The sequence below is a fragment of the Ceratotherium simum genome, chromosome X (genome assembly GCF_057802395.1).
Source record: "Ceratotherium simum simum isolate JZ-2026a chromosome X, ASM5780239v1, whole genome shotgun sequence".
NCBI classification, from domain to species: Eukaryota; Metazoa; Chordata; class Mammalia; order Perissodactyla; family Rhinocerotidae; genus Ceratotherium; species Ceratotherium simum.
Genome location: NC_141940.1, coordinates 58,440,435 through 58,453,451, shown reverse-complemented (window position 1 = coordinate 58,453,451; position 13,017 = coordinate 58,440,435). Strand labels below are relative to the sequence as shown.

The window sequence follows — 13,017 nt, the reverse complement described above, 5'->3', positions numbered from 1 at the left end:
CATTTCTTCCAGATTGTCGAATTGGTTGGCATATAGCTTTTCATAGTATTCTCTTATAATCTTTTGTATTTCAGAGTTGTCTGTTGTAATTTCTCCTCTTTCATTTCTGATTTTACTTATTTGTGCCTTCTCTCTTTTTTTCCTGGTGAGTCTAGCTAAAGGTTTGTCAATTTTGTTGATCTTTTCACAGAACCAGCTCTTGGTTTTATTAATTTTTTCTATTCTTTTTTTAGTCTCTATTTCCTTTATTTCTGCTCTGATTTTCATTATTTCCCTTCTTTTACTGATTTTGGGCTTTGCCTGTTCTTCTTTTTCCAGTTCCTTTAGGTGCATTGCTAGATTGTTTATTTGAGATTTTTCTTGTTTGTTGAGATAGGCCTGTATTGTTATAAACTTCCCTCTTAGAACTGCTTTTGCTGTATCCCATAAATTCTGGCATCTTGTATTTTCATTTTCATTTGTCTCTAGGTATTTTTTGATTTCTTCATTGACCCGGTCGTTGTTCAGTAGCATTTTGTTTAATCTCCACGTATTTGTGGCTTTTCTGATTTTCTTCCTATAGTTGATTTCAAGTTTCATACCGTTGTGGTCAGAAAAGATGCGTGGTATTATTTCAATCTTCTTAAATTTATGGAGACTTGTTTTGTGGCCTAATATGTGATCAATCCTGGAGAATGTTCCATGTGCATTTGAAAAGAATGTGTATTCTTCGGTTTTTGGATGGAATGCTCTGTATATATCTACTAGGTCCATCTGTTCTAGTGTGTCATTTAAGGCCAATGTTTCCTTATTGATCTACTGTTTGGACGATCTATCCATTGGTGTAAGTGGAGTGTTAAAGTCCCCTACTATTATTGTGTTACTGTCTATTTCTGTTTTTATATCTGTTAATAATTGCTTTATATATTTAGGTGCACCTACATTGGGTGCATAGATATTTACAAGTGTTATATCCTCTTGTTGAATCGTTCCCTTGATCATTATGTAATGCCCTTCTTTGTCTCTTCTTACAGTTTTTGTTTTAATGTCTATTTTGTCTATGAGTATTGCTAGCCCAGCTTTCTTTTCATTGTCATTTACGTGGAGTATCTTTTTCCATCCCTTCGCTTTCAGTTTGTGAGTGTCTTTAGGCCTGAAGTGTGTTTCTTGTATGCTGCATATATATGGGTCTTGTTTTTTTATCCAATCAGCAACCCTATGCCTTTTAATTGGAGCATTTAGTCCATTGACGTTTAAAGTAGCTATGGATAAGTATGTACTTACTGCCATTTTTAACTTTTTTTCTCAGTGTTTTAGTAGTCGTTCTCTGTTCCTTTCTTCTTCTATACAGAATTGATGGTCACTTTAGTTTGACCTCTGTCTGAAAGCTCTACTCTTTAACTCCCCCCTCCCTCCTTTTATGTTTTTGATATCATATCTAACCTCGCTTTTGTGCATTTGTATCCATTACCCTCTTATCATGGAAATAGATTATTTTTCCTATTTGTGGTCTTCTCTTTTCCCCTTAAATCAGTCCCTTTAACATTTCTTGTAGCACTGATTTCTTTGTGACAGACTCCTTTAATTTTTGCTTGTCTGGGAAATTTTTGATCTCTCCTTCCATTTTGAATGATAACCTTGCTGGGTAGATATTTTTTCTTTGATAATTTTCTTATTCCTTTTTGTGGTCTTTTCTTTTCCACTTAAATAAGTCCCTTTAACATTTATTGTAAAGCCAGTTTAGTAGTGATAAACTTGTGTAGTTTTTGCTTCTCTAGAAAACTCTTTATCTATCTCTCCTTCCATTCTAAATGATAATCTTGCTGGGTAGAGTATTCTTGGCTGTTTAAGCTTTTTCCTTTCAGCACTTCGAATATATCGTGCCACTCCCTTCTAGCCTATAAGGTTTCTGCTGAGAAGTCAGCTGATAGTCTAACATGGTTTCCTTTGTATGTAACATTGCCTTTCTCTCACAGCTTTTAGGATTCTCTGTTTATCTTTAATTCTTGACATTTTAATCATAGTGTGTGTTGGTGTGGGTCTCTTTGGGTTCATTTTGTTTGGTGCTCTCTGTGTTTCCCGTACCTGGATGTCTGTTTTCTTCCTTAGGTTAGGAAGTTTTCAGCTGTTATTTCTTCAAATAGGTTCTCTGCCCCTTTGTCTATCTCTTCTTCCTCTGGGACACTTATAATATGGATGTTAGTTAGTATGCTTGATGTTGTCTCAGAGGTCCCTTATATTGTGCTCATTCTTTTTAATTCTTTTTTCTGTTCAGCTTGGACGATTTCTTCTACCCTTTTATCCAGCTCACTGATCTGCTTTTCTGTGTCATCTACTCTGCTGTTGATTCTCTCTACTGATTTTTTCATTTCCATTATTATATCCTTCAGTTCTGATTGGTTCTTTTTTATATTTTCCAATTTTTATTGAAGTAGTTACTGTGTTCATCTATTCTCCCAAAATCAGTGAGCATCCTCATGACTACTGGTTTTTACTCTTTATCAGGTACATTGTTTATCTCTGTTTTGCTTAGTTCTTTTTTTGAGGATTTTTCCTATTTTCTTATTTGGAAGATATTCCTTTGTCTCATCATTTTGCCTACTTCTCTGTGCTTATATCTATGTGTTTGGTATATCAGCTATGTCTCTCAATCTTAGAAATGTGGCCTTATGTAAGAGACAACTTATGGGGCCCAGCAAAGTGTTTCCCTCTTGTCACTTGTTCCAAATGTTCCTGGAAAAATGTCTCTTCTGTGGGCTTCATGTGCCCTTCTGTTGTGACTGGGTTGCTTTTGCTGCAGGCACATGGGTAGGCTAGGGTGGCCCCTAGACTGTCTGGTTGTAAGGCTCAGCCATGTGTGGCTGCTATGGTCACTATATTGTGTGGGGTAAGCCCCTGCACAGCTGGCTGTGATGTCTAATAGCACACAACTACTGCTTTTTTGCTGTTAAGCAAGTCAAGCCCCCAGTGTGGCTGGGTGCTGGCTCAGGGGCTCACAATTGCTGCAGCCCTCCAAAGCAGCTCTTTGTACCACACAGCTGTTGCTGGCTCTGTCAGGAGCACAGATAGGTGGGGCCAGCCCCAGACATGGCAGCACACAATCATTTCAGGCATTGGAAGGTGGAACAGATCCCCTGTGTGGCTATTTGAGATGGCCAGAGGCACAAGTCTGTTGTGGCCAACACACCCCACCACCCGCAGGCCCACACACCCCACCAATGCAGGCCCACCCTGTGTGTATACCCTGCTGAGGCAGACCCACTCACCCCACTGCAGAAGTCCCAAACACCCCTCCTATGCGGGTCCGGGAGTTTGCTCTGGGCTTGCTGGTGGGTGGGGCCAGTCCCTGGGGCAGGCTGCCTGCTCTGACTTTGCTTCATTGAATTAGTGCTCTGGTGTATGGGGCAAACCCCTGCACTAACAGGCTAAAAGAAGGAATCCAGTGGTGTCTGCCAGCATCCATGTCAGCACTACTGAACTAGTTCACAATAATGGCTGCCACCAGTGTCTCAGTCCCTGGGGTGGGTGGGCCCACCCACCTCCTGACTCTCTGAGATGCACTCAGAGCTCAGTAATTGAGTCTCTTTTACCAATGGACTATGCACATTTCTTGTGTTTTTGTGCTGGTTTCTGAAACCCATGAATCTGTGTGTGAGCCCATTAAGAGAAGGTTTTTCTTTTTCTAAAGTTTGATAGTTTTTCTGGGGGTATTCCTTGTTGGTTTTCAAAGCCAGCAAAGCCAGATATGATGGGATCTTGTCTCAGTTGTGCTGAATCTAAAGTCTGGGATGCCTATTGTGGCATAGATCCCTTGCTCAGATCCCCCACTCCTCCATGAAAAGCTTCTTACCTTTAAGATTGCTGTCAGCCAGGAATTGCTGCAACGAGAATGTGTTTTTTCCCCTCAGCAGAGGTGTATTTCTGCCTCTTCCACCCCTTTCAGTGTTGTACCTTGTTGTGGGGTTCTTTTTGTCTACTTTCCAGATCTCTCTCAGAGGAAATTGTTCCACAGGTAGTTGTAGATTTGTTGTGTCCATGGGAGGAGGTGAATTCAGAGTCCTCCTACTCTGCCATCTTCCCCAAAATAAGCATTTAAACTGCATCTCTGAGTGCTTAAAGCAAGATTTCTAACAATAATCTTTTGCCTCTCAATGTCTTATGAGCCCATTTTGAATGCCCAATTCCTTGGAGGACATAATGTGGCTTGTATATTGTATGACACTATGGGTATTTAAGGAAAAATTATTTGATTACTTTTCTGTTTTCATTAGAGTCTATTTGAAGCATACTGATAGGAAAAGAGTAATTGTATTAGTGGCAATTGATTTTTTTAATTCTGTTTTGGTTTTTATTTTGGCTTACAATTCTCATTCACACATTCAATTTCTAATATCCTAAATTTATACTCTATCTAAGATAAAAACAGTTTTTATTTAAGTTGGTGATATTCATGTGAAAGTGTTGCTTAAGCACAAAAGAGTATAAATACCTTGTGCACTAAAGTGGCACTTGGATTTTAATATTAAAATACATTTTATTGGGTTAGTATATACACGTATATTTCCATTGTCTGTCAGTTGAGAAAACCTAGAAGCCATAACACCCAGTAACAACAAGCATATCTAGTGCTCAGATCCTGATTTCTAATACCCTTCTCCAATAAAAGGAACTAAGGTTTCTTGGAGAAATGGCTGATTCTACACAAGATGAGCCTAGGATACCTTCTAGTGTCAGAAAGTAAGGAAGTGCTGAAAATAACCCCACAATAATTGGGTATGTGAAAGGGACACAGGAGCCAACTGCGAGAGCTCCCAATGACCAAAGCTGGAACAATTTAAACAACAAAATTAATAAATTTAGTATTGGATTATAAGCCAAAGTATAAAAGAAATATCCATGAGTTGATATTTATATAAAAGATAGATAGATAGATAGATAGATAGATAGATAGATGAGAAAAAACATATCCAATACAGTAGAATTCCAAACAATTTATGTAACTACTCTACCTTCAGGGAGGTGGACTATAATGTCTTACTCCTTAAGTGTGGGCTGCACATAGTGACTTCCTTCCAAAGAGAACAAGATGGAGAGGGGGCAAAAAGAGTACCTTTACAGTGAAGAAACTTGACCAACACTACCTCAGTCAGGTGATCAATGTTAACATCAACAGTGATAAGTCATGTTGACAGAATGCACCCTTACTATAATGTGATAAGAATGGCATTTTATCTCTGTGGTCTTCCTACTGAAAATCCGTAACCCCGCCTAATTATGAGAATAAAGCAGACAAATCCCAATTGAGGGACATTCTATAAAATACCTGACCCGTACTCCTCAACATTTTCAATATCATCAAAAATAAGGAAAGTCTTAGAAACTGTCACAGCCAAGAGGACCCTAAGGAGATATGGTGACTAAATGTGGTATCTGGATAAGATTTTGGAATAGTAAAGGACATTAAATAAAAAGTGAAGAAATTACTTGAATAAAGTATGGACTTTAGTCAATAATAATGTGTCAATATTGGTTTATTAATTGTAAAAAATGTACCATACTAATATAAGATGTTAATAATAGGGGAAACTGAGTATGGGTATATAACTTTCTGTTATCATCTCAATTTTTTGTAAATCTAAAACTCTTCTAAAAACTAATGTTTAAAAATAAACACAACTGGGCCGGCCCCGTGGCTTGGTGGTTAAGTGCGCGCGCTCCGATGCCGGTGGCCCGGGGTTCGGATCCCGGCGCGCAGCGAGGAACCACTTCTCCGTCCATCCTGAGGCCAAGTCCCACATACAGCAACTAGAAGGATGTGCAGCTATGACATACAACTATCTACTGGGGCTTTGGGGGGAAAAAATAAATAAATAAAATCTTTACAAAAAAAATAAAAAAATAAATAAACACAACTTTTGGTATGGTAAATTTCATTTAAAATAATGGTTCTGGGCCGGCCCTGTGGCTTGGTGGTTAAGTGCGCGCACTGCGATGCTGGTGGCCCGGGTTCGGATCCCGGGTGCGCATTGAGGCACCACTTCTCCGTTCATCCTGAGGCCGAGTCCCGCATACAGCAACTAGAAGGATGTGCAGCTACGACATACAACTATCCACTGGGGCTTTGGGGGGAAAAAATAAAATAAATAAAAAAAAATCGTTAAAAAAAATAATAATAAAATAATGGTTCTTTGCAACGATAGCCCAAATTTCCCTCCTCATTCTCAGAACTCAATAAATTGACTCATTTTGCCATAGCAAAAAAAAGTTAATATAATGTTTAGTCACTGAAATTTGGCTTGAATATTAAATCTGCAATTAACATGTTCATTGTGTGCAAGGTATTATATTAGGTGCATTCTTATAAAAAAATTTTTAAACATAGTCCCTACTTTCAAAGGCTTAAAAGGCTAATTGTAGAATTAAGGGGTAAATCAGAGTTTCTCAAACTTGGCACCATTGACATTTTGGGGTGAATAATTCTTTATTGTAGAGGGCTTCCTTGTGCATTATAGGATGTCTACTAGCATCTCTGGCCTCTACCCACTTGATGCCAGTAGCACCCTTCTCTAGTTGTGACAACCAAAAATATCCTCCCACTTGTGACAAGAAAAACTAAGGAATTCTCCGTAGTTCTCAAATTTTCTGTAATCTTATAACTGCTTTAAAAAATAAAGTCTATTAATTAAATAAATAACAGTTCAAGACAAAATGTTTTTAAAGATATTTTTGGAAATAAGCACATCTTCATAGTTAGGAGTAACTTAACACAAGACTTTAACATCTGTACAGAGACTTTCGTGTACATTAATTCATGTAATCACCTGAAGAGTCCTGTGGCATTAGCATTATTGTTGGTAATATTGGTATTAGTATTATTTTCACCCCCATTTTGTAGGAGAAAATTAATGCTTAGAGAGATAAAGTGACTTGCCCAAGATCATTCAGCTTGTAAATACAAGAGCAGGAAATAAATCCAGGCATTAATGCTCTTTTCATTCCATCATGCTGCCTCCCATGTCACAATCTAGTTACCATACAATGAAGAAAAGGGAATAACATTCTTTAATGCCGTGGCTTCCATTGTAACTTTTGACTTGACATCACAGTATCTAAAATGGGGGCAAGATAACTGTAATTTATGAGCCCTGGGAAATTATTAAGATCAGATTAAGTTTCAATAGACTAGTTTATTGTTGTTGATTTGTTTTATTACATTCTTCTTAGATAATGATCAAGAGCAGATTATAATATTTTTATATCTTTAGATTAATATGTCTTATATTTTGGATGCTATAATTTGATCTACCCATATCTCTTTGAGTACTAATTTCTTATTTCTTGATGAGACACAAGATAAAGTTACCTCTGTCTTTTGAAACCTAACAAAATTATGTGTGGTTCATACTGATAGGATTTTTAGATTCTAAAAATATATAATAAATTTACTGTGCCCCAGTGAATGCATCCCAAACTAGCTAGTAATTAAAGACACTTTTTTGTCCTTAACCGAATTAGGCTGAAGAAAATTCATAGAATAAAATTATTTTCTGGCCAGAACTTCCCAAAACATCTTCCTCCTTTAGAATATGCCCCTCTCCAATACATGATGGAGTATATGTGAGGTTAGCTAAGATAATTAGACTTTGAATGTTTGACTCAATGTGAATCAAAGCATTACTTGAGCATTTTGTAGCAGGCAATTTTTAAGGATATTCATACCATGTTACCCTGATTATCCATACAGTATTGTGACTGAATATCCCAAGGAGTCTAAAGGTTAAGAAGATTCAGAGATGAATCTTTTATTTGAATTAAACAAAGAGAGTAATGTCACCCTGGACCAACTGTCTTCAAAGAAACACAGGCTGAGTTGAGGGTGGGGGAAACTAAAACTAATCCTAACTGGTGGTTGGAAAATGATGCCTGGAAGCAAGAAAGGTAATGAGCAAAGTATTTAAGTGTGTTCATCCAACCATCAAATTTTTAAGCTTCTACTGATTGTAGGCCTCCATGTGCTTGTGTCAGTATTTAAATTCCACCATTGTGTGATATTGAAAAAACATGTAGACAGCTTGCAGTATTATAAATTCAACAGTCATCATATTTGCCTAAATCATCAAAGGGTACAAACTTCCAGTTAGAAGATGAATAAGTTCTGGGGATCTAGTGTACAGCATGGTGACTACAGTTAACAATACTCTATTGTATACTTGAAAATTGCTAAGAGAATAGATCTTAAATGTTCTCACCACACACAAAAAATGGTAACTATGTGAGGTGATGGATGTATTAACTAACCTCACTGTGGCAATCATTTCACTATATATACGTAGATCAAATCATCATGCTGTACACCTTAAACTTACACATACCTTATGTCAACTACATCTCAATAAAGCTGGAAAAAAGATATAGAAGATGGAAATATGTATATTTTCTTCATGGGATTGACATATTGTAAAGAATGTTATGGGATTCTTAGGCTTGAGATTCTTCAAGAAATATTCTGATGTGTAATGAGAAAAAGCTTCTCCATGGAAAAGCCTCAGGACATAATCAAATCTAAAAAGTATTTTCAATCATACCTATAATTTCATGCCTAATAACATAATTGTGATACCAATAACAATCAAAGAAAGAGGCTGGTATTTGGAAGTTTATGTTTGTGCATATAACAATTACCACTAGCCCTATAGCTGAACCATACATAGTTATGGTTCCATTTCAGATATAAATACTGACAATGACACTTCTCTTTAGTGGAAGGTTAGGCAGTAATCATGGTGAAATATTTAAGATCAGAGGGCAAATTTTAAGTTTAATCCAATATATTTCTTTTAGACGTTGATGTGCCTATATTTCCAATGGACATTTGCACACTTACTAAGAGAATAAACTATTTTCTCACTCTTTCCTCCCTCTCAGATTGGATACACAACATCCTGAAGAAATGGATGTCAGCACATCTGAGGAGCAGTTCCTTGCTGTAAACCATGCAGAGCAAACTCTCCATAAAATGGAGAACTACCTGAAAGAGAAGCAACTGTGTGATGTGCTACTCATTGCTGGACACCTTCGAATCCCAGCCCATCGGTAAGTATTGTTCTGCAGGCAGAACATTTGGTGAGTATAGCAAGTATGAATGAGAAAGAATCAGTCCATTGATTACACATTGGAACACTGAGGAAAATAGATTTTTATCTTCCTATATTTAAAAAGCATTAGCATATATGATCCATTTCCCTGTGTGATATTTAGAAGTGCCAAACTTTAGAGAAATTGATGAAGGAAAACAGCACAAATCCTCTGAAAGAAAATCAACTCAATTTACTTTGTTAATTTCACTATACTTTACTGAATTGAGAAAGATTTATGCAGAAAATAGACTCACCAGTGTTGCAAACTTACTGACTGCATTTCATGCTTTGCAATGAGATTATGCACTGATTTAAGTTCCTATGAAACATTCCTATTTCCAGGTTGGTTCTCAGTGCAGTGTCTGATTATTTTGCTGCAATGTTTACTAACGATGTGCTTGAAGCCAAACAAGAAGAGATCAGGATGGAAGGAGTTGATCCTAATGCGCTTAATTCTTTGGTGCAGTATGCTTACACAGGTAAGTGCTTGGCATGTATTAACTCATTCGATCCTCATAATAAACCTACATTATATAACCCACATTATTATTATTCCTTCTCTACAAGTGAGAAAACTAAAGGATAAACCAGTGAAGTAACTTTCCTAAGGTAATAAGGGGCAGAATCAAGATTTAAATTCAATACTATATAAGAGCAAGAGGTAAATAATATGCTATAAACATTTCTTAACCATGAGACAATAGAGCTATTTTAACACAAAGATACAAGAATAGGTCTCTTTCCCTCTTTAATGGTGTGGGTACATTCTCATTTGTAAAAATGAGAGTGGAAGTGGGATATTCCAACTCTATGTTAAAGATTTAGTCAGGGTCTTCCTTTGAAATAATAATCATATTTACTCAAACTATAAAACAAAGGTAACGAGTTTGGGGGCCAAGAAGTATTTATTTATTTATTCCAACTTTATCAAGGAATAATTGACAAATATAATATATTTAAAGTATACAAAGTGATGATTGATATACATATACATTGTGGAATGATTACCAAGATCAAGATAATTAATGCATACATCATCTCAAATAGTTAACTCTTTTTTTTGTGATGAGAACGCTTAAGATATATATTCAGCAACTTTCAGGTATACAGTACCCAATATCATATTATTAACTATAGTCACCACTCTGTATATTAGACCCTCAAAACTTACCTACTTATGAAAGTTTGTACTCTTTGACCTACATCTCCCCATTTTCCCCTCCTAGCCCCTGGCAACCACCAATCTACTCAGTTTCTATGAAATCAGCTTTTTTTTTTTTTTTTTTTTTTTAGATTCTGTGCACAAGTGATAACCATACAGTATTTATCTTTCTCTGTCTGGCTTATTTCACTTAGAATAATGCCCTCCAGGTTCATCCATATTGTCACACATGGCAGGGTTTCCATCTTTCTTATGGCTGAATGTATTCCATTGTATATATAGATACCACATTTTCTTTTTCCATTCGTCTGTCAAAGGACATTGAGGTTGCTTCCATATCTTGGCTATTGTGAATAATGCTGCAATAAACATGGGAGTGCAGATATCTCTTCAAGATCCTGATTTCATTTCCTTTGGATATATACCCAGGAGTGAGATTACTGGATCATATTGTCGTTCTCCTTTTTAATTTTTTCAGGAACCTCCATACTGTTTTCCATAATGGCTGTACCAATTTACATTCCCACCAACAGTGCACAAGGGTTCCCTTTTTTCCAGAGCCTTGCCAACATTGGTTCTCTTGCCTTTTTGATAAAAGCCATCCTAACAGGTGTGAAGTGATATCTCGCTGTGGTTTTGATTTGCATTTCCCTGATGAGTAGTGATGTTGAGCAGCTTTTCATGCACCTATTGGCCATTTGGATTTCTTTTTTGGAAAAATGTCTATTTGGGTTCTTTGCCCATTTTTTAATTGGATTATTTGCTTTTGTGCTATTGAGTTGTATAAGTCCTTTATATATTTTGGATATTAAACCCTTATCAGATATATGGTTTGAAAATATTTTCTCTCATTCTGTAGGTCACTTTTTCAATTTATTTTTGTTTCCTTTGCTGTGCAGAAGCTCTTTAGTTTGATGTAGTCCTTCTTGTTTATTTTAGCTTTTGTTGCCTGTGCTTTTGGTGTCTTATCCAAGAAATCATTGCCAAGACCAATGTCAAGGAGCTTTTTCGCTATGTTTCCTTCTAGGAGTTTTATGGTTTCATTCATTAAGGAATGAATATTCTTAGTATAATACCCTTAGGGTCCATCCATTTTGTCGCAAATGGCAAGATTTCATCTTTTTTATGGCTGAGTAGTAGTCCATTGTGTATAAATACCAGTCTATACGCAAGTTGAAATATAACGATGTACACATGAAATTTAGATAATGTTATAAACCAATGTGACCTCAATTTTAAAAAGTATAAAAAAAGAATATTTTTCTTGATAACCAGGCCAAGGTTCAATGTGTATAGCAGGTGATTCTTTGGATCTGAATCTGAGAATAGTTCATACTTCTCTGGATTCCATGAGATATGGGCAGGGCTCTCCCTTCAAAATCCAGGACTAGAGACAACACAAGAAAGTCTGCTGATGGACCGGACCCCCTTTACAACATATTTTAGAGACTGAACCAAATATAGAGCATCTCACAGTATGTATTACTCTTTTCTTTATGGTTATGCAACCATATACAATCCATATTAGGGTATTTTACAAGGTAAAATTATAAAGGAATAGTTTATGGTTTATAGAATCCATATGAAATATCATTCTTTATAACTTACCTATAGCTTGGCTAAAACAAAAAAGGAGGAATATCACTTATCAAACTAACTTATAACATTTGCAGTTATTCATCAATAATGCTTGCTTCAAAAATAATCCAGATATGTCAGTATAAAGGGAACAGCTTAAATTGCTCTGATCTCATTTTTAAAAATCCTTTACAAGTATTTTTAAGCCAAGCTTGTTTTTTATACCTAAGAAAATAATCATATAAGCAATTCTTTATTCGAGGACTCTTGGCAACATTTTCTTTCTTTTGAGACAATGACAGGCATCAATTCCAGGCGTAATATTTGGGCAAAGTCATCATTATCAGCTAATAAATGAGACGCAAAAAAAAAAAATGGACCTATAAACTCAATGCTCTTCTTACGTGCCAAGATATTTTTCCACACAAATGACAGTTACCTGTATGGCCAATTGTATGATCCTTATACAATATGACACGATGCTCCTCAAGTCATAATGTAGACAGTTTTTGATATAAGATTTAGATGCAGGTCTAAGATGATAAAGAAATAACAAGTTGCTGTTCTTTGCAATAATGGTGCTCACTATTCATTTGCTACAGTTGTTTCAGATAATCTAGTCTGGCTCCCTTCAGCCATCTTATTAGTGTATATACAGACTCCCTTGTATATGTTGGCCTCAAAAGGTATTCCCTGAGTGGTTATTGTACACTAGAAAAAATAGCCCAGTAATGAGAGAAATTGAAAAATTCAACTAGCTAGCATATTTGTGTCTTACTTTATGGGACACATAGTCATTCTTTACTTTTTCAAACCATCTAGGTGTCCTGAAATTGAAAGAAGACACTATTGAAAATTTGCTGGCTGCAGCTTGTCTCCTGCAGCTGACTCAAGTCATTGAAGTCTGCTCCAATTTTCTCATAAAGCAACTCCATCCTTCAAACTGCTTAGGGATTCGATCATTTGGAGATGCCCAGGGCTGTATGGAGCTCCTGAACGTGGCACATAAGTATACAATGGTAAAACCAATTGCTTCAAGTTAACTTGTAATAATAATATATTAACAAAATATCTAATTTACTGATTTGTTTACTGATATGTGTGTGTGTATAAAACCTTTCCAAAGTAAAGATTATAACGTTGGGATAAAATTAAAAGGCA

At 36.2% G+C, this 13,017-nt stretch overlaps 1 protein-coding gene across 1 annotated transcript in view; it reads left to right on the top strand.

The window, feature by feature from the left end:
• The window catches only part of KLHL4 (kelch like family member 4), a 120,802-nt gene that overhangs the window by 75,108 nt on the left and 32,677 nt on the right, over positions 1-13,017 (top strand). The window contains exons 2-4 of the mRNA XM_004436747.3: positions 8,905-9,072; positions 9,459-9,595; positions 12,679-12,875. Coding sequence (XP_004436804.1) covers positions 8,905-9,072; positions 9,459-9,595; positions 12,679-12,875 — 502 coding nt within the window. The remainder of the gene's footprint in view (positions 1-8,904; positions 9,073-9,458; positions 9,596-12,678; positions 12,876-13,017) is intronic.